General features: G+C 41.8%; 1 protein-coding gene across 2 annotated transcripts in view; it reads right to left on the bottom strand.

Annotated features, from left to right (window-relative positions):
- The window catches only part of NSMCE2 (NSE2 (MMS21) homolog, SMC5-SMC6 complex SUMO ligase), a 216,756-nt gene that overhangs the window by 161,913 nt on the left and 32,061 nt on the right, over positions 1-22,782 (bottom strand). For both annotated transcript variants that reach the window (XM_047841705.1, XM_047841706.1), the window contains exon 3: positions 15,643-15,749. In XM_047841705.1, coding sequence (XP_047697661.1) covers positions 15,643-15,749 — 107 coding nt within the window. The remainder of the gene's footprint in view (positions 1-15,642; positions 15,750-22,782) is intronic.

The following is a 22,782-nucleotide window of genomic DNA, read 5'->3' as shown; positions in this document are numbered from 1 at the left end:
GAGCTAGACGAAGAAAAACAGCCGTGCGTGGGCATCAATGGAACACAGCAATTCAGCAGGGAGAGGGTGTCAATAGCAGAGAAGTCACGCGAGGAACTGACTGAACAATACCCACCGGATTTTGCACAAGGTGTGGAAAACCTCGGGCATGTCACTAACTGTCCGCCTCAGCTTCCGTCTCTACCCAAAAACATTACACCGTCCACTGCACAGGCTGTCGTGAGGATACGCGGTAACGTGTAAGAAGTACCAGCAGCCTCAGACACACGCAGCACTAAAAACTGCTCTATTTTTGTCGCCACGTAGGTCAGACAGGTCATGGCAACAAAGAGAACAGAGGTAGGAAGCACGGAACGATGGCCGTGAAGTGAGACGTGCGGTTGGACAAAGAGCAGGTGGCAGAAAAGAGCGACAGTCCTTTTCCTTTTCTTCCGCCCTTCTGCGGATGTTTCCTTTCTCCCTCCTTCTAGATGCAGCTTAGAATGCAGCCATTCCCATGAGCCTGTCAAAGGGGCCCTGTTAAGTTTCTCTCAGAGTTTACACAAAGAACCGTGTTTTCACAGCCTTTTAAGACAATCATGAGTCTGTGAGACGGGATGCTATGTTCTTTAGAAGGGCAGCTTAAATTCATGAGCAGTCCCACAGAAATTAAACCCATCGGTTAGTGATTTCAAAAATTCTCCTAACAGTTTTTGAAATGATAAGCCAGGTAATGTTTATCAAATGAACATTCTAACTACATGATTAAGGAGACCTTTGAACAACCAATGGACTTTCAGGTTAGTTTCGACACTGACCAAATGAGAGTCACAGAGAAGTTTCCCAGATTGCGCATGCTTTCTTATCAAGGACTGAGGCACTGCCTTTCGGGGGGGCAGAGAAGACAGACTGAGAACACGGTCTCTGCCACTTGCATTTCTAATGTAAGAAACACTGAGATTTACATAAAAGAGTTCCACTGATTTTTTTCCATATTATAACCATGCCCATCCTATTTCTTCCACGGCCTCTTTGCTGCGGAACTGACTTTGTAATTCTTTCAATGCAACTCTCAGTACATGAAGCCCATAGTATGTGCCCTTCCCTACCTGCTTATTCTGTTACACCCATCAAATTCAAGGTTCCTCGAAAAGCCCCAATTACTGAGGATCTCGATTTTCTTATACACATTTACATAAACTTCCCTTTTCCATACAAGTCCGCAGTCACTGGTGATACTGAGGCTCTCTGGTGGTAAAGAGGCGCCCTGCTTTCGAATCTCAACAATGAAGGACGTATTCCTTGCTCTAGTCTCCGTGTGAGTGTGTGGAGGGGAGACAGCAGGAGAAGGGATGTACATACTTGGGGTTCTCTCTCCTGAAGAAAGCAGACTTGAGAGGAGACTGGGGAAGGCTACGTTTCACAGAAGTGCTTTCTTTCTGAGCATTCGGAAGCAGGAAGACCAGCCTTTAACACCTGGAACCGCTGGGGAGCAAGAGCGTCTCCACCATGTTCCATTGCTTCCCTGGGTCTTCCAGTCACTGGAGGATCTCAATAACTGAAAGACGGAATTCAGCATTTCCGTTATCATCTAAAAGAAAGGGAAACGCAAGTGGTTTTCTTCCTTCTGTTCTTGCTAAGTGTCCATCAGAAAACCTATTTAGTATGACTGTAGGAGCCAGAAAGAAGGCAAAATACCGATTTCGGAAATACTACATTTTCCCCTCTCGGTCCGTAACTTCTAACGTTCTTAAGTGCCACAAAGATTCTAGTAAATAGACCTCTGATTTCAAATCCCCTATCTTTATATCACATACACATCTACAGCATGGAATGAGGGCAATCCATAGATAAGACGCTGGATCTTTCCCTCAGTTACCACATCTCACCCAACACGATAAAGACTCTGGAATTACTAATGCTCCAGTAGTTCATTAATGATCCTTTATCCTTACCTGTTCCATTCACTCCAGCCTAACAGCCTATCAAATTCTCAGATGCTGCCTTCTCTATAATTACTATGGCTTCCTGATATTTGAAATTACTTCCCACTACTAAAGCTATCAAATTGCCTTTTCCCTTCCAATTCATCTCTTGTGAGAAAGGTTTCCTGACTAAATGAAAATGAATTCTATCCATCACAAACCTAATCAAAAAGCTACTATACCCAGGAAAATTAAAACAATGACCAAGACAAAACCGGTCGGATGCTTCCTAGTCTGTATACAGTACTTTTTAGAATAATTTACATAATCTGATTCTCGGCGCCCAGAGAGATTAAGTAACTTCCTTGAACCAAACACCTAATAGGGAACAGAGCTGAGGCCACAGGGTAGCCACCAAGTCTGAAAACACAGATAATACTATTTCATAATGCAGTGTAATATTATATAATTAAGCCATGTATTGTGTGTTCACCTACATTTCCAGACTTGGTGGCCACCCTGTAAATCCAGATCTTCTAGCCCCAACCTATTTTCCTTGATTCTCCCACATATTTTGCCCTGGAAGTACTAAAAAAGGGGGCAGTCAATGGAAAATACCACCTTCCACAGGGATGATATGTAAACATAAACCAGCTTTCCTACTCTGTTTCCCAATTTAATTTCACAGCCTTGTGCCTGGAGATTAAAAGAGGCAACTAGTATTTTCTGAATGCCTACTACGTGAAGCCTCACTTCCTATGAGGCATGAAGTATTTTACCTACATTATCTCATCTAATCCTGGTAGCAGCCCTATGAGGCGTCACCCTCTTTTTACAGATAAGGAAACTGAGGATTTCAACAAGACAAGTCACTAGCCCAACGTCATACAGTCAGGCACTGGAGGAGCAAGGACGAGTCTGGGTCTTCTGATTTCAACTGCAGTGTTCCTTCCACTAACCCAGTGAACATTCCTTACATGTTCCATAACATGCCACACACTGACCATGGAGAGACTTCTCCCTCAGTGCTTCTAAAAATCAATCATGAACAAATCTACAGGCTAACCTGGCAAGAAGAAAACGGTTACTCAACCTGAGTTAACTAAACACAACTTAACACACCGGGAGGCACAGAGCAAGCAAGAGAGCAATGTTGGCAAGGTTTACTTTTGTTATGGAAAGGACAGAATGTTTTAATAATACAAATATAAAGCATCTATAAAAACTAGGAAAAATATAAAAACTATAAAATCTAGAACAAAAAATTTACTCCATTTTTATCTCAAATCCCTAAAATTCTTTCATATTCACACCACTGCCACTTAAAAAAAATTTTTTTTCAACGTTTTCATTTATTTTTGGGACAGAGAGAGACAGAGCATGAACGGGGGAGGGGCAGAGAGAGAGGGAGACACAGAATCGGAAACAGGCTCCAGGCTCTGAGCCATCAGCCCAGAGCCCGACGCGGGGCTCGAACTCACGGACCGCGAGATCGTGACCTGGCTGAAGTCGGACGCTTAACCGACTGCGCCACCCAGGCGCCCCCCACTGCCACTTTTAAAATATAACAGACACAAAGTTTCAGAAAGATCAATACTGGTTGCTCTAAAGTCTTTTCTAATAGAGTGTTAGAATATGAAATCTTTTCTAACATAATTATTTTCTACTATAACAGTTCCATATAGCAATATTCTTTTCCTCAAGTAGTTCTTTACTACTAACAAAATCCCTCCCTTATCCATGTCAGATCAGTGTGAAGCATCACTTTTTGTTTAAGCTAAATGTTCCAAAACTTTACCTTTGGGAAATTGGTAATAAGACAGGTGTAAGATCAGAAGCTTACTTTATAAATGGCACTAGACAAAGGCATTCTTACTCCCTAATGAAATCTACAACTCAGAGTAAACTCAATGAACTGTCTTGAAGCATGACAATAACCTTGAATCACAGGTCAAAACACAGAGGTTCAGGGACACCTGGTTGGCTCAGTTGGAGAAGCATGCGGCTCTTGATCTTGGTGGTCATGAGTTCAAACCCCATGTGGGGTGTAGAGATTACGTAAACATACAAAACTTAAAAACAAAAAATATCAAGGTTCAGAATAACCTCTTGAGAATAACCATGTGACCTCAGCATGTCCCTTAACCTCCCTGAGGCTCAGGGTCCATCACATCTACTTTTCCTAACCTGGAGGGTTGCTGTGATCATTAAAGAGGTCTAGGGGCCCAGAGGGCTTCTCACCCTTCACCCTGGGCAAAGGAAACTGGTTTCAGACTTTTAGTCCAGGGGCCAGGGGACTGACCAGGGGACACTTCCAAATCTGGTTTAATCAAACTATCAATAGCCCTAGGCAAATATCAAATAATATGGGAAGCCACAAGAGAAGTAAATTCATTATCGTCCAGACTTAGGCTAAATCTTCCAGGATGTTATTTTTTTTTTTTTTTTTTTTTTTACATTTATTCATTTTTGATAGAGAGAGAAAGAGCACAAGTGGGGTAGGGGCAAAGAGAGAGGGAGACACAGAATCTGAAGAAGGCTCCAGGCTCTGAACTGTCAACACAAAGCCCGACGCGGGGCTTGAACTCACAAATCGCGAGATCAGGACCTGAGCCGAAGTCGAACGCGCCCCCAGGACATTTTAATCATAAAATGATACCCATACTACAACTGGGCTTTGTTATGGTTTTATAGACTTTGGATGACAACGAACTACTGATGATTAAATCCTTCTTAAAAATTTGTCTAGACTGGAACAGTAACTTGTATAGGAGATGGTGTTCCATGATTCAATTCAGAAATCCAAACACTGGGAATGATCTTCCTCTTCCCAGCTCTAAGAGCTAACAACAGAGACTCCCTTCCCATTCTTTTTGGCAGAATCAGGAAGTCTCTGTCACTCTAGTCCTGTGGCCACTCAGACACGAAATGTCAGACGGGGACTGTCAGGATGTAGTTAACTATAGAATAATCACCTTTCATCTTTTTGGGGGAGGGGTCCACAACACATTACTGTTTATAATTTCATTTTATCTACCACTAGCCAGTGAGGTATGCAGGACAAATACTATTATCACTCTGATTTAGAAATGAGGAAGCTAAAGTATAGAATTAGCACGACTTTTCCAAGGTTACAGCGCAGCAGAGTATTAGAAGCCAGATCTTTATTTCCCAACCCAACACGCTTATCAATCAAACACCAACTGCTCAGGAAAGGGGGGAGAAGGAAGTAAAGGTGACTGTGACTTATTTAGACTAATTACTTAGACTAATTTTGCCTGGCTTTGTGAATTTTCATTAATTTCCTTCTCCATTGTTGCCTGATGAGTTAGTCACTGAAACTATCAGATCAGACATTATAAATTGTTTAAAATTATTTCCTCATTGTTATATATAGATACTCAACTTCAAGTGTTTCATAATAAAGTGACTCAGGGACTAAGCGAGCCCCATCTACATGAGTCACTTGTTGAACTGTTACAAGAGATTTATGCAAAACTCTTGGGTGGTGGGCGGGGAGGGGAGACAAAAATAAACATTTACCCAAAAAGATGACTAAATTAAGGACAAAAAGTGAAATGTAAAACTTCCACAGTTTAAACTGTGGGATGGGAAAATAATTGTGAGGAAATAAGTCACCCATCACCACTAATACCCAGTTCAGGTAGTTCAGAAGAGTTCGCCGATTTAAATCACCATGTAGTGGACATTTTTGTGGAAAGAGAAAGAAATTAAAAGTTAACAGGACAATGCTAAGACCATGCCTTTATACAGCACTTTGCCCTCGCCAGGGCTTTCATGTATGTTATATCTCAGTGTGTAATCAAAGAATTACTCTAAGATAGGAATGAACAGATACTATGGAGTTCATTTTGCAAACTTGTTGAAGGTCACGCAGCTCTTCAGTGGACAGGCGTCAAAGGAAACTCACTCATTAAATTCAATTAAATTAACACCGAACAGTTTACCACGGTTAATGGGATCATACACATTTTTACGCCACAAAGACAAAACACTTGAATTTCATATTCTGGTAGAGCAATTTCACCACTATTACAGAAAATGTGGTAGGACATATCCTAATTTCATCTGTATTATTTATAGGTGCTTTAAGTAATGTCTTAAGAACTTCTTCTAAGAAAACACTAAGCATGCAATGTTTCTGCTGGGGCTTTTTAAAACATGGTGTAACCACACTGCACAGCAAATTTAATTTCTGATTTTGCAAGAGGGACGCTGTAAGCACGCCTAGGGTTTAGTCCATTTAAAGTTCCTATTTTGTATTTCATGTGACATTTTTGGCTTCTGTTACAATGTTGGGGGCTAAAATAAACCTCAGGATGACAGAGTGTAGTGTGATGGGTGGAGAGGGTTTGCTCCTTGGTACCAGTAACATTCCAAGGACCACGAATAGCTGTGGCATTGAGAAGGCAGGCACTGAAGCGTGTGAGACCCTGGGTGTCAGCAGAGGGAAAGGTAAAAAGCAAGCCCAAGTCAAGGACGTGGAGATTAATCATGTGATGCAATCAGATTAAACTATTTCTGGTCACCGTGTCCAATTTTAAGTAACAGTGATTTGGTCTTCCTACATTTCACTTTCTACTGGAAGATAACTAAGTGATTATTTTAAGATGAAATACAGGATAGAAGAAATAATTACAAACTGTTCATAACAACTGATTGCATTACTCTAGCCCATGAGAAAGGAACACAAGGATTTTCACTATTTTAAAGAATGCTGTATTATGGGACATAAATTTTCCTTCAAAAAGAAAAGGGGGGGAGAGGGTGACACCTGGGTGACTCAGTCAGTTAAGCCATCATCAACTCTTGATCTCAGCTCAGGTCATAACCTCACAGTTCATGGGACCCAGCCCCACGTCAGGCTCTGCACTGACCATGCAGAGCCTGCTTGGGATTCTCTCTCTCCCTCTCTCTCTGCCCCTCCCCCGCTTGCATGTATGCTCTCTCTCAAAAGAAATAAACTAAAAAAGAAAAAAAAAAGGCAGAAAGAAATGAAATTCAAAAAGCTCCAGTGGTTGAAATATCAGGTTGGCCATGTCACAAAAGAAGGAAAGATAAAGTGATACTACTTCGAGAAGCTGGAGGCTTTCAGAGAGGAACAGAGTTAAAAAGACCGTTTACTCTCAATGACAGTTCACTGGGCACTGGCTCCACTTCTAAAAGAAAGCTTTTCCTTACCCATACAACCGCAAACTCACATAGAGCTTGAGAAAATGAAGCCCATTTATATTCTCCCCACTTACACTCTATTCTCTCACTTGTCAACAATTCATGGGGATCACACATTTGAAATAAAGCTGACGACTTGCAGAGAATGCATCAGAGCAATAAATCCAATGCATTTTCCTCTCCCGGTATTTTTTCAAATGGGTGCTACCAATAAAGTAAACACAAATGACTTCAAGATGGAAATGTAGCTCGAGGACTTCCTCTGTGCACACAGGTATATAGTTATGCTATTTATTGAACTATCTTGCTTACATCTTTAAGTAATTTTTGGCTATCTAAGAAGACACCTCAAGTTGGTCCTGAATTACCAAAGTGTTTACTCAGTTGTCTGGTTCTTACCTCTAGTGTGACCCCCGCTTCAACCACCACTAACTAGGGTATAATCTCTTGTAGCTTGTTGCTACAGACGTTAAATAGACTTCGTGATCAGAGAACTTCGAACTCAACCGCCAATGCCAGGCTGCTTGCTGGCCTCCTCAAGGGCCCCGCCCCCTAATTCTGCCCACCCCTTCCTGGTCACACCACCATGGGGACTAACGTCCCTCCAACCCCAGGCTCTGTTCCCACCACCACCAGATGCCTTCTAAGGAGAGAGGCCCTGCCTTCAACCTCCGAAGGAACATCATCTCTGGCCTTTCCCCAGTGGTTTTCTACTGCCCCATCTCCTCTCTGAATTTTAACTCAAAATTCCCTTTCAGATGCTATTTAAATCTGATCACAGGAAATGACTTCTCCTTTACACAACGCTCTGGGCAAGGTTATAAATTAGTATGACAGAACTATTCCAGGTGCTTTCGTGCTATCGTTTTCCATCGTTACCGGAACTCTAGGACTAATTGATACTAGCACCCCTACTTTAAGAAGGAACTGAGGCTTGGGGCTCAAATGTAGAAAAGCCAGGAGAAAGAAAAAAGAAAAAAAAAAAAAAAGCAAAGGCTCTTTTCCCTTACTCTGAATTTCTGAAGTAGGTTGTGATGGTCTCTGCCACATGATTTCACTGTTAACATTATTTTTAGCAATTCTGTATATACAGGTCAAGAGGCTTTCGGATCTTCATTAGTCCAAGCATACTGGCAGGAACTGAACCACTGAATTATGAGACTGATAAACAACCGCTTTCAGCTCCATGCTAAGAAAATGCTTTCATTTTGCAGTGAACCTTAACATTTGGTGACCCAGTCCCCATTCGACCTATTTCCCCACCTCTCTTCCACTGCTCCTGTCCGTTCACTGCCCATTAGCACAGGCCCCTGCCCGTGCCCTTTCCCGGCCCACCAGCACCACTGCCAGAGAATCGGGAAGGCCTCAATCTCAAGCTCTTTAATACTTACCAATTGTGCTGAAAAGTCTGATATGTGTGGAAGGAGCTAAACTATCTAAAATAAGGGTTTGACGCTACAGATGGGCTGTGCTCGATGTCAGAAACAAAACGGGAGGTGGCTATATCACAGAACATTCATGTCATTTAAATGACACAAGTAATTAGCTGCCAGGACTGCGTGGGGGCCACTGCGGCCCAGATGCTCAGCGTCTAACTGGGGTGGGGTGGTGAACCAGGTCTTTCAAAGTCCTGCTTGCTTTCCCTGCACACATCGCTGCTATGTTCCTTCTGCCTCCCCTGTACCCTCCTGTCTTCCTCTCCTCGAAAACATTTCCTTCCCTCCGCTCTCCTGAATCGATGCTCCACACAGGGGTCTTGTTTGCTTCACAGACCGATAGCCAAGCAATTGCTGCGTATATAAAAAATACTTTTCCTTTCTCCATTCTCCATTTCGCTGTTGGAATAATTGCGTGGTCTTTTCAGAGGCCTGGCCCTTTCCTGATCTGACACACTAACACCTCCCAGGCCCGTTTCAGAATTTCAGATAGGGAGTTTGATGCACTCCCCGGTTCCCTGGATGCCACAGATTACCACAATCTGCTGGGCTGACCTCTTAGCCTCCTCTGTAATATAAGCAGGTGGACACTATAGAAACAGTTCCCAAACTGGATTCTGTAGATTATCAGTTCTTCCTCCAATGAGATTTTCTAGTTAAAGAAGTTTAAGAAATTACTAAATGTACTTCCTTTGGAGAATCACAATACATAAAAGCATATTAAAGGCTTTGGTGTCTTTAAGGAAATTCTTTTAATCAAGCATTCCCCAAACTTATTTGACCACGAAATCCTTTTTTCCTATTATACTTATTCACATCCTGATTAATTAGTATTATGGAGCAAACTTTAAAAAATGCTGCATTAGAGGGGTGCCTGGGGGGCTCAGTCGGTCAAGCATCTGACTTCGGCTCAGGTCATGATCTCACAGTTCGTGGGTTCGAGCACCGCCTCGGGCTCTGTGCTGACAGCTTAGAGCCTGGAGCCTCCTTCAAATTCTATGTCTCCCTCTCTGCTCTTCCCCCGCTCATGCTCTGTTTCTCTCTCCCTCAAAAATTGGGGCGCCTGGGTGGCGCAGTCGGTTAAGCGTCCGACTTCAGCCAGGTCACGATCTCGCGGCCCGTGAGTTCGAGCCCCGCGTCAGGCTCTGGGCTGATGGCTCAGAGCCTGGAGCCTGTTTCCGATTCTGTGTCTCCCTCTCTCTCTGCCCCTCCCCCGTTTATGCTCTGTCTCTCTCTGTCCCAAAAATAAATAAACGTTGAAAAAATAAAATAAAATAAAATAAAAACATTAAAAAAATTTTTTTTGAATGCTGCACTAGAGACTTACATTAACGCCAAGTAGAGTGTAAACATTTTATAATTTTGAATAAAACCCAGCACTTAATACCTACAAAACACTCAGGTGGACTTCTATAAACCACCCATAAAAAGCATCTACAGCACTTGGTGACCTAGAAGATTTAGATCTAGATTCTTTCCTACAGAAGCAACTCAATTAGTGAAGTACTATAGCCAGATCTAACCACTCTCTCTGTGTATTAGACAAAATGCTACCAAACACCATCATAATTTGGGAATAACTGCAGCGGGAGTTCTAAAGCACTAGAACAGAAATTAATTACCAGTAATCAAAGAAACAGACATATTCTGGGCCAAGTAGCTGCAGAGTGAATACCTAAAACCAACTTTTTTTTTTCCTGCTTAACTCCCACACCTGGGCAATATTCCTATAGACAAAAGGCTCTATATGAAGCATTAGGAAACTTTTTACGAGAAAAATGGTAAAAGATCACACACCATTTTGTTGTGTCAAGTATAGCGGGCAGGGAATGGAACACAGGGTCTTCTCCAGTACTTTCCCAAATGGTTCCAAGAGATTTTCACTAATTCCACGGTCATCTCTCACCTTCCTGCTATTGTGCTGACAACAGTAATTTCTGTCATGCTCAGGAATCTTCTGTCTTCAAATTTTGTAACCCCCAAACTAACTTCCCCTTCTTTTTTTGTCAATGACTCACAATGTGGAGTACATTTTTATGTTCGGTCGGTAGATGGTCAGAGCTAATAAATTACATCCTCTGGCCCGAAACTTCCTTCAGGCGCTATGAAACATTCACTTTGCAAGTGGGGAATGCTCCCCAAATCTGGTGAAACTGAAACGGCAACTCTCAAGTTGTAAGATACCTCGTAAGATTTCACGTCAAAGTAGTGGATGTTAAGGTAACTTGAAAATAAGATCTACAAAAGGCAAAGCTTACAAACTGATGAAAGGTGAAGGGTGAGAAGGCATAGGGAAGTGATATGTCAAAAAACATTCTAAATCATGTAGTTGCATAATAACAAGGCTGAGGGAAGCTATACCTTTGACCCACCTTGTTCTTTTATTATATCTAAGATTGTGTTAGTTTCAACAGCTTACATGAGGTGTCTTTCTACCCTTTTGACTCTCACCATATTAGTTTACAACATGTGGAAGCAGCACACTAAAAGAACAACATACAGGTAAAATCAGACAAAGAGTGAAAGTCTGTTCAAGTAACATTACACAATGAAGCATCACGACAAAAACATAAACACCAAAGTGTAATGTGCATGTCCGCTAAGCTTCTAGGACTGGATTGCTCATTGAAAAGAACAGCGGATGTGTATTTTAATCTGTGACTGCTAATAATGTGAGTAACTCATCTGAGCCTGTTAGGATGTTTATCATTCAGCTTCGTGATGCCCATCCTTTTTCTCCAGAAGAATTAAGGTTAGAAAGTTGCAAGGATCACCCCCACGACAGTGGCTGGACTCTAGCATCTTATTTGAAAAAACACACACCTGAAAAATGGACCTGAAGATTTCTTGAACTAAACTGGTTCCCACCCTCTAGAATCTGAATCCCCAAGATGGGACTACAGGTTTAATTTAAAAGAATCACATAAGCACTGAAATACACAGTACAGAGATGCACAGTATTACCAGCGTTTGTTCAAAACCAATTCACCGTTTCTCTTTGGGAGGGATGACCCCTGCTCGACTAGTCAAATGGCCGGAGAAGCAGAAGAGCGGAAACAAAATTATTCTTAAATCAACTGCTGCCATGACTTGAATGACTACTCACAGTTCCTGGCTCATAGTAGGCACCCCTGTCTGTGGATGAATCAATCACTGGCCAGCCTTACGTATGTTACACCACTACTCTACATACTTTAAACTTTCTATATAAAGCAGTAGGCTTTCTCTGGCCTCATTTCTCAAATTGTCTGAAACTCTTGACATTGACACAGCCAGTAAAAAGATGCTTCCATTTCATGTAGAAGTGGCAAAGACAGAGAAGCTATACATCACGATCCCCATGCTGAGGCTCGCTTGACCTTCATCTTACATTAAATACCACTTCCTGAGGAAGGAGTTCTCCAACCACTCAGCAGTATTATGCCCCCTGAGTTATGAACTCTCCTTGAACACTTTATTTTCCCTTTGTTGTATACAGCACCAGTCACTAATAAGATTTGTATTGCTCTTTGTCAAACACGTGTCCCTCTCTCTAGACTTCAGACATCCTGAAGGTGGTGGGCATGTGGGCTTTGGTGACTGACCTAACTTGTTGCACCTAGAACTGCCTGGCACATAGGTGCTCGGTAAGTATTTATTCAACGAATGTTTGAAAACAAGAAACCCATTTCTGAGAACAATGAGAATAATATACTTCAATATACTCAAATAATAAAAGCTTAGAAATCAAGGGAAGAAACATGAGGTCATCAAAAGCATAATGTTCAGAACATCACTGTCCTCGACATGAAACCGAGGGAAGTTTTCCCCTGGCCGTCACAGCGGTAAAAGAAGTTAACGGTGCCATGAGTGTCTATGTCCCGTTTTACAGGTTTCAAAGAGCTTTCATCACGTGTGTGGTTCACGACTGAAAGTCTCCCAAAAGTTCATGCACAACTTTCTGTGGTTTGACATGAATGTTTTAAAGAGCTGTGACAGCTAGACGATATACCCATTTATCCCGAAAGTTTTAATGAATGACTTACAGACTGTGAAATTTTTTTTAGGGATCACTGCATAATATTCCCTCTATAAACCAGCTGGGACAAAGTCTTTTTTTTTTTTTTTTTTTTTTTTTTTTTTTTTTTTTTTAAGTTTCAGAGCTCTGAAATAAATACTGATTCTAAATAACATCTTCAGGCATTGTAGATCATAGGAGCTCTATTTTCTCCAAGGACAAAGAAATGCAATCTGAGAGCTTCTGCTGTGTGCCAAAGGGACTTCCCAGAGACTGCTGGCAAATGGATCCACACCTGAAAGGTTCCAAAGTAAACTTTCTGACACCTTTTCAGAGGTGTATGACCTTCAGAATCCTGTGAAGGTGAGAGTAGGAGAGAGACATCTATTTAAACAATAAACTCTAATACTCTGTGATGATGTAAAGACATTTTTTTAAATTTCTAGAACTGTATGAAAATTCACAAACAGAAAGACCAGCGGGTGGATCGCAATTCTGGCAAATGTAGCGATGGAAACACGACTTGCCTTTAAGATCTTGTTCCACCTTTTAAACGAATGTTTGGACATCTGAGTTTGCACAAACCCAGTATCTTACGTCTCCATCAAATTTTATGAATGTCAAAGGTTTGACACATAGTCTCTAATCTGATTCACACAATAATCTTATGAAATAGGCAGGCCAAGAATTGTATAGATGAAGAGCATGAGGTTCCTAAAGGTTAACTTTCTTGACTCAGGATCTAACTTAGCAAATGGAAGAACTATGGATGGAAGAGTCTCTGATCCCTAGACCACTGCTATTCCCAAAGAGCCACACCACTCTGGCCCCTCTCAAAGTGCTGCTCACTCTTTACTCCTTGCCAAAAAAAGCAGTGAAAGAGCAATGTCCATAACTTCAAGTATGTAAGGAGTACGCAGCTTATATATAAAGTGTAAAGTATTTCCCTCAAAATAATAATGGTCATATCTCCCGCTATGCCCCCACATGGTTTCAGGTCAGAGAAACCTCATAAATATGATTTGCGATTCTTGGTCTTGTATCACACTTACGTGGAGGGCACCACTTTGCATCAGAAAAAGACACAAAACATGTTTTCTCCGCTAATGAAAGACCAGAATCACTAAATCCAAGTTGCTCCAAAATCTAGTGGAAGGTTAGGGCTGGAAAGTAGGGTAAAACTCAAAGTATAATCTTTCCTGTTTAGTAGGGTGGGGATAATAGGGTAGCGTCTCAAGAAAAAAGAAATGCTGTTAACTACTGAATGAATATTGGTGAAGGTTTCTTTTCTTTTTTTCGTTCTTCTTGTCTTTTTTTTTTTTTTTTAATGAGTGACTTGGCTTTATGAAGGAGGAAGAGGTCAATTCTTTACATAAAACACCTTAAACATCTGTGAATCCTAGAGTTTAACAGAGAAAAAAATCACATTAAGTTCTTTAACTGCCCAAATCTATTTTCTTATCTATACTGTACCCTGTGCTATTACATTTGCACAACAGCCAAGTTAAAGATAGAAAGGCCGATCAAATAACCTCCACTGAATGTAAGGGTCAAAGCAGAATTGATCCATATAATAGGCCTAACCCTGATCTTGGTTGAAAATATATTTAGTCTATAAAGTCAGCCTTGTTCTTTTAAGTCAGTGTTCTCCAACCCTGAATACATATTAGAATGAGTTTTTTTTTAAATATACTGGTGCCCCAATCCTGCTCCAGAAATGAAATCAGAATCTCATTAGAATAGGAACGGGCTGGTTCTGAGGGTCAGCTAGAGTTGAAAACCTCTGGTCTAATAAGCGCTTTTTGTTATCCAGTTTCAAATGCCCCAACGTGATGTCACTTTCATATTTTCCTATGGAAGGAATACTCCCAGTCCCAGTACTCATAGCGACAATGGTAAGAAACATCATACTTTTACAAGATGAATGAGTTTACTACTTCTTGGATACAAAGCAGATATTCTTAAGTCACAAATACTACACTTAAATACTAACCATTAAAATTTTTTTTTTAATTTTTTAAAAACTTCATAGAACTATGAACATATAACTATGCAATGCTCATTTAATTATGGCTTAAGTAATAAACTATTTTCAAAAACGTATCTTCCACTGAATAGTAGCCAGTCTTATAAAATATTTGATTTTTGGAATTTTCCCATAGATAGAAGTAAGAAAAGGCAAATAAAGAAACCAGAAGTACCAGATACCCTATTACACAGGTATCTGAAATCAGTTCAAAGGGGAGTTTCCACTGCTCAGAGGACAAAGGACTTCTCAGAAATATTACTGCAATCATATTGCTCATTTCTTACTCAACCCGGTACTGCTGAAACGGATGTTGCTATGTTCCCACCTTAACTGCCTTATGTGGTGTTCCTGTGACAGCTGGAGTCAACAAAGATAAGTTTGGCTCCTGGAAAAACCAAAATGTCAGCCTTCTTTATTTTTAAACTCGCTCTAGAATTCTCCTATATTATCTGATCCTATGAATTTGACAATAGCTGCATATTAGGTAAAGCTAGAGAAGGAGTAACTAAGCCTGGTCTAAACCGTGTGCGGAAGTAAACGTAACAATAAAAACACATTCTATGCAGTTTTTAGATTTTATAAAAATCTACTCACGTTCAAAGTAGGCTTACACTGAAGATTTCAAGACCAAAAAAATGCATAATATTCTAATGTGAAAAAAATGTTTTAATGTTTATTTTAATTTTTTTTTTTTTTTTTTTTGAGAGAGAGAGAGAGACACAACATGAGTGGGGAAAGGGTAGAAAGAGAGAGGGAGACACAGAATCTGAAGCAGGCTCAGGGTCTGAGCTGTCAGCACAGACCCCAACGTGGGGCTCGAACTCACAAACTGTGAGATCATGACCTGAGCAGACTGAGCCACCCAGGCGCCCCAGGCATAATATTCTAATTAAACCTAGGTGGCCTAGCTGGGAAAACACTTCCGATTCCTTTTCTATAAACTACTTAATTAAAAAGAAATTAACAGCTGCTACAGTAATGCTAGGGACATATGAAAGGATGGAGGAAATTTTGATTTTGTGTTTCTGTTTTCAGGTCAATGAATTGTAACCAAGTATTACCAGGTGAATAGTATAAACTTACATGATTTATCGCAGACTGAACAGCCTTTACGTAATGGCTTAGTTCCCGATCCATCATGGCCAATTCAACCATTGCCTTGTCCATACTGTATTCACTACTCACTTCAGCTGAAAGAAAAAGAAAGCAATTATTGTTTTCAATTTAAAATGTCATTTCTGAAAAAGTTGCTCCAATCTAATTATTATCATCTAAGCAATTTTGTAAAAGGTTGTACATGTTGTCTGAAGACCTCCTTAACATATATCTGTTTCACTCAAAATTCTAAGAATATACTCTGTAGAAGAAGGCTCAAAAGTTGGAGTGGAAAAAAAAGCAGACTCAGACCTAGGAGTTCCTAAGATTGTGCCACTTAGTTGTATGATCTTAAACCAACCACGACACTTCGCTCAGCCTCAGTTTCCTTTTTGGTTAAAGCAGCCCAGTCATGTATCTGCAAATGAACCTCACGGGATTATTAAAGATCAAATAAGAAAGATTTTCATTTCTAGTAGGTTAGGTTATGTGGACCAATTCTACTGAAAACCACAAAAACACTCAGGTAAAACAAGAAGGAAGGAGGGTGGAAGGAAGGAAGGAAGGAAGGAAGGAAGGAAGGAAGGGGAGGGAGGGAGGGAGAATTCTTAAAAACAAGAGTCACAAGATAGAAACAATCAGGCAAAATCTAAAGAAAACGGAAAAAGAAAAGCAGAGCACAGAACGCCAAAGTTGCATAGCTTGCCCCCAGGCAGCTGGGTCTCTACTCCTTGGAATAGAGGAACCAGAGGTAATGCCACCCTGTTCTTCCGGGCTGTGGCAAGGCTGGCCTTAGCCACTGAGCAGGACAGAGGTAAGAGGGAGAGACAACAAACCTGTTTCTTAAAAAGTGTGACCACAAGCCAGTTCTCCTGGTTCTGCAGCCTAGGCTGCCCTGGGGAACCTAAGCTCTGATCTTGGCGTGAGGTGGTCTCACCCCGAAAGCACCCACAGGTACTCCCCTCTGGAGGAGACATTTTAATCCTAGGTCTCAAATAATCCCTGCAAGTAATTACGAAGGAGAATGAGCAGATCACAGGGGGAAAAGGTGAAACAACAAAAAACCTTACAAACACAAGAAAACAAGACACCAAGAGTAAGAATCAGCAGAAACAGATCCACAAATGTTTCAGAGACTGGAATATTCTACCAGTTACTGGAATTCTACTAGTCAGAATATGAAACAACTATGCTTACTCTGTTGATAAGATACCTGATGCAACAAGAGACTATGAAGAGTGACTGGAACACCGGAAAAGCGGGATAATGTTCTTAAGTGCTTTTAAATGTATTTTTCCCGCCAACCTCTAAACATACAATTTAATAGATCAGGAAAAGATCAAGAGCGTGAAATAATGCAAATGTTAACATTAAAAGAGCTGAACAAAAAGAAAGTAAAACTAACTTACGCAATCACATTTGGGAATGCCCATAGTCCATTCACATACCTTAGCTCACACAAATGTCAGTATTTCTTGTCTACTCGGAAGAACAATGTGACAGATCATCCCAAAGTCATGAAATAACGGAAAACGCACTTACATCTTGGCTTTTGAAAGTGATTTTCCTAGACTTTAAAGTGGTGTTTTGATCTTACAGTAGTCAGTGATGAGCACATTTTAGAAAGAGTCTCCTGGATGAACCTGCTTCTGGTAGAATGCCTCCTAGCTTGTTAACACCCAGAATCCACACTGTATCTGTACGCGTATCTCATTACAGGGGTTTTCGTTTGTTTTTGAGGAAGGGGAAGGGGCAATGTTTATGTAAGAAAAACCTGTATTTACGTTCCCCAAATTAAATACATTTTTAACAAAATGGTGTATGAGAAAGGACTCAAGTCATATTCCAAATAAAACTGTTAGACTGTCACTCACAGGTCAGTGTTGTGAAATGTCCACATGTTAACAAGGGAGACAAGCTGTTGAGGTGTTGCTGGTACCAACATGGATCCGGTGCTATGCAGACAACAACTGTTTGGTTTGTGACTTATATAAGGCAGGCATTTTACTGCGTCTGGTTAATCAGTGGAATTCAATACACCGTTAGCAATCTCCCTCTGGGACTAAATGACTTTATTTTAGAAAGCAAGTAAAAATGTGCCTTTGACATTAAAAATGCTATGAAAGAGTTTGCAAAATAAAATAAATGGGATCACAGTTTTCATTATCAAGGTCCCACAGATGCTAGCCAGACTTGAACCAGATGGCAATCTCAGATATAAGGCCAAGGAAACCTTCCCCACAAAGGAGAAAACGAGTGATAGCTGCTGGGTCGGGGTTGGACGGCATGAAGCCTGAGGGAAGAATCTTTGGAGGCCATCTGTGGCTTCCTGCAGCCTCACCTAAGGCTCCAGGGCTCAAAGAATGTTGGGACGAGCAGAAGAACCTAAGTGATGAATAGTGCAGCCTGAGGCAAGAGAGGGAAAACACCAGAAAAGATCAGAAAGCCAGTCGGAGAGGAACTGAGAATCACACTCCACCTGAAGGTGACGCCCAGTGCCCAGTCCGCTAACTTCGGGCTAAAGGCAGTGTCTGGGGCCGCTGCAGAGCCACAAAAAGGGCTGTAGACCAGAGACCTAAGACCTAGAAGGAGGCCCCTTGGCAAAAGAAATCCGGAAGAAAGGCCAGGAGGGCATCCCCGTCAAGTAGCAATCTTTAGGATTCTTTCGTGTTCTTCTTGTTAACCTTTATTTCCCAACTGCGATAATAATCTCTTTTAACACTGTGATATGTATTCACGTTTCAGAAACGGCACAGGGAACCTGTGTCCTGCCCTACGAAAGAATCAACGTGAGGAAAGAGCACAGTGTTGCATGAAAAAGGCAAACAGGCCAAAATAAATCCCCCAAAGGATTCAAGAGGAACTGGGAATGACCAAGGACACTCGGGGCTGGCTGTTGTCTAAAGAGTGGGCGTGGGCTGGGGTGGGTATGTGGACAGCCTGCTCTTTTACTACACAATATATCTTCCCACTATCAAGATTTCCCCAGCCTACAGGAAAGTCCTGAAAATCTACACCAAACTAAATCCTACACATCCTTCAAGGGATGAACTCAAGCCCTACCTGCTTTTTTTTTTGTTTAATTTTTAGCATTTATTCATTTTTGAAAGGCAGAGAGAGAGAGACAGAGTGCGAATGGGAGAGGGGCAGAGAGAGAGGGAGACACTGAAACAGAAGCAGGCTCTGAGCTGTCAGCACAGAGCCGGACGTGGGGCTCGAACTCATGGACCGCGAGACCATGACCTGAGCTGAAGTTGGCCCCTTAACTGACTGAGCCACCCGGGAGACACCCCCTTTTTTTTAACGTTTGTTTATTTTTTGAGAGAGAGAGAGAGAGAGAGAGAGAGAGAGAGAGAGAGAACTAGTGGGGGAGAGGCAGAGAGAGAGGGAGACACAGAATCTGAAGCAGGCTCCAGGCTCTGAGCTGTCAGCACAGAGCCCGACTTGGGGCTCGAACTCACAAGCTGTGAGATCATGACCTGAGTCGAAGTTGGGCGCTTAAATGACTGAGCCATCCAGGCGCCCCTGCCCTACCTGCTTCTAAACCATACCAGCCTAGGAGGATCTCCTCCTTCACTTAATTTCTCTTAACAACTATACTTGATACTTTGGTACTTTTAATCACAAACAATCTTGTTTTCTTACATGCGTTTGTCTCTCCAAACACAGTGGAACCCATTTGACCGCAAGAACGATGCCTTAATGATCCTGGGATCCAATAAAGAATTATAGCGCCTCTTCCATCAATGTTCTCACATGCCGTTAATAAATTTGAAAATTAAAATTTCGCCAAACTGTGAATTGTCCTGCCTCAGATATTGTATTGAATTAAAATGTAAGGAAGAGGGACATCTGGGTGGCTCAGTCAGTTAAGTGTTGACTCTTGATTTCAGCTCAGGTCACCATCTCATGGTTTGTGAGACTGAGCCCTGCGTTGGGCTCTACGCCGACAGCTCGGAGCCTGCGTGGGGTTCTCTGTCTCCCTCTCTCTCTGCCCCTCCTCCCACACACACATTCTCTCTCTCAAAAGAAATATTCAAAAAATAAAATGTAAAGACGACACATGATATCAACTGCTTTGCCTATTATATTTTCATTGTGACTTCCATCGGAAAAAGACTGGCACCAACACGTGGAGGCAAGGTAGGCGGGCGAGGAGGGGAGAAGCACACAAATCATGTTAAAATGTACTGAATGACAATCTCGGAGAGGAAATTATTACTGTACCACAAAAGCCTGGCATTACAAGAGATCGGTGAGGATGATAAAGCATGGAAAGCAGTAACAAACGATGAAAAAAATACGTAATAATAATAGCTGTAGCTAACAATTAGTAAGCACTTTATTATGTGCCAAGACTATACTGAGCACACCATTTACAGTAAACCTTACAACAACTTTTTTATATGTACCTTACACATGAGAAAAGCGAAAAACTGAGCAGCGGAAGAAGCTTGCTCAGCACCATGAAGGTAGTGAGCGCACAGCTAGGCGGCCAACTCAGGCTTCCCGGTGGCGAAGTCTGTGCGCTCGCCCATCTGTGCTAACAGGTGCTTAAACAGGAGGAGAAGGAAGCACCTCCAAGTCCTCCTCCGTGACTATCCAGGGAACAAGCCGTCGGTGGGGACGAAGTCCTGGCCCCAAGCTTCATCTCAGCCCCTGATCCATTCTAAGTAAGGCACTGGCTATGCCACTCAAATGCTATCGGAGTTCCTTAACATAGACGAAACCGATAACAGAAAGAAAATGATTGTTCCCTTTTAGAAGATTACTAAGTTTTCATGTCGGTGAAGAGAGTGACCTTGCACATCAGCAAGGCCAGTTGGAGAGGCTGGGAGCGCAACCAAGTCACCCGCCAAATGCTAGGAGATAAGGAAATGGACTCCAGCTGCTAAGAAATCAAACCTGCATGAGGTCAAAAGCAGCAGCAGCAGCAAGAGACACGGAAGCAGCAGCCAGGCAAGCACAGCAGCGAAGCAATGCTCAAGGGGAAGGGAGGGAAAAGTCCTGGAGTCTTCGTGTTGCAGAGATACTTCTGAGCAGAGCCTGTGGCAAACCATTTCTATCACCTACGCCTCTGACTGCCTTCCCCCCGCCAAACGGGGTCTGGGGAGTCTAGGAATATTTACATTTCTTCAATGTGCCATTCAGTAAGCATTTATTTATTATAATCAAGCCTTGCTTGTTATTAATAAAATGAACATACATAGGTGATACACTTGGACATTCATTTATAAGCCAATAAATACACAGGGAAGTCTCATGGAGAGAGCTTGGTGAGTCCACGGATCCCGTATAACAAACACATCTGGCACGCTAATTAGGGAACTGTTCCAAGAAGTTAGCACAATAACTAGCTGAAATATATCCCCCCACCCCACCCCGGCAAATCAAGTCCAGAGGGCACAGATAATCTTTGATTTACATTATAAAGTGATAACTGTTTCTGTAAGTATGCCAGTACTGGGGATATCCTCCTACAAATCTGCGTGTCTACACCCCGAGATCCTGGTCAGCACCATCCCAAACACTGGAAGAACTTTTAAAATGTTATTTAGACCAGAGAGAGCCACAGAAGTAAACCCGTTTTAAAAAGATGGGTTTTCTTTGATTTTTCTTTTTCCTGTTCAGTGGCAAACCTTAGAAAAATCAAAAATGATAGTCACTGAAGGAGGGCTTCTTTTACACTGAAGCACTCTGATATTTTTATAGTACAAAAAGTCTCTGAATGGATGCAGTTGGCCTGCATATGATTTTCCTAAAGTCAAACAAACCTATAATTATGCAATCTAAGCAGCCGCGCTATTCATTAGACACGTCATCTGTTACTCAATGTCAAAATGCACTAACAGCAATATTATAACTATTACTATTCCGTTTGAAGTGTCGAATAGGCATTAAAGTTACACGATCTGTAGAACACACTAAGCAGAAGTGGGTGATTTCGTGTTGCAATCGCTTCAACTTAAAACAAAATTCATGAGGCTTCAATGAGAGGAAGGTGATGGCAGGAACAAGTTATAAAAGCAGAACAGTAACAGTCAATGCCAGTTGCTTGACTGTGAAAGACCAGGGCAAAATGAGAAGAAATAGATCTGAGAAAAGGAATGGAAGGGAGGTGACAAAGTAGCTATTTTTACAAATGTAGATTCACGTAAGACAAATGCCAAGTCCCCTATTTAGGACCAAAGATGCAGGTAATAAGCCTGCAGCAATACAGGAATTGTTCCGTAGCACAGTGTGGACTCCTAAGAGTTTATTATCCAGGGTGAGTTCCAAGATTGGTGAGGGTCTGTTCACACCTTATTTGCTCAATATAGTGCCATTTTAGGCAAATGGCTAGAAATGGGGAAGCTGAAGATTCTTTACCTTGGCTTCCCCAAGTCCAGTGGGCATGGACCTCAAGCTCTCATTCCAGACCAGTGACCATTTTGGCAAGCATGGAAGGTATCACCTCTGACCAACTTTCTAAATAAGGCCCCTCCCTAGCCACGCTGCCTGTAACTGCAGCCTAAGGCATGTATGTACGGAGAGAAATAAACTCTCTTCCCCTAGGCCCAAGCCCTGAGGTTTGGGCAACAGCTGAAGCGGCTGAGCACACAGCACCTAGAGCCAAGTTCTCTTACCACCCTTCCGGTCCTCAGGAGAACTGCCTTCAGTGAAACAGACATGAAAAAGAGGACATTCTCCCTCCTCTTTCCCCTAGCATGTCCATACACATCTTTGTATTACCTCTCTACACTACCAGATGTCTCTTCGCTTTGCTCTGCTGTTCTCTATGATCTCAGCCACAGATCCCTTTCCAGAATCCTCCCTAATCTCCAGAATAGGACTAAATGCTTTATGTCTTATAGGTCCATAAAACTTCTCTACTTTTACAACTAGGACACATGTGAATGTGTGTGTGTTAGGGGGCACGCCCAAGACAAATTTCACCTACTTAACCTTTTCAACTTTTTGTTCCTGATTCAAATGTATAGTTTTGCCCCTGGCTAAGTTGTTTCCTGAAATTTTGTCCTAAATAAATAAAAATTGCAGAATCGGGTGTTCTTTCCCCCCTACAAAGTCATGCGCAAGCATTTTTGAACAGGAACAATACCAATTACATAGAGTTGATTACATTCAACT

Source organism: Prionailurus viverrinus, chromosome F2 (assembly GCF_022837055.1).
Source record: "Prionailurus viverrinus isolate Anna chromosome F2, UM_Priviv_1.0, whole genome shotgun sequence".
NCBI lineage: Eukaryota > Metazoa > Chordata > Mammalia > Carnivora > Felidae > Prionailurus > Prionailurus viverrinus.
This window is presented reverse-complemented; position numbering and strand designations above follow the sequence as displayed.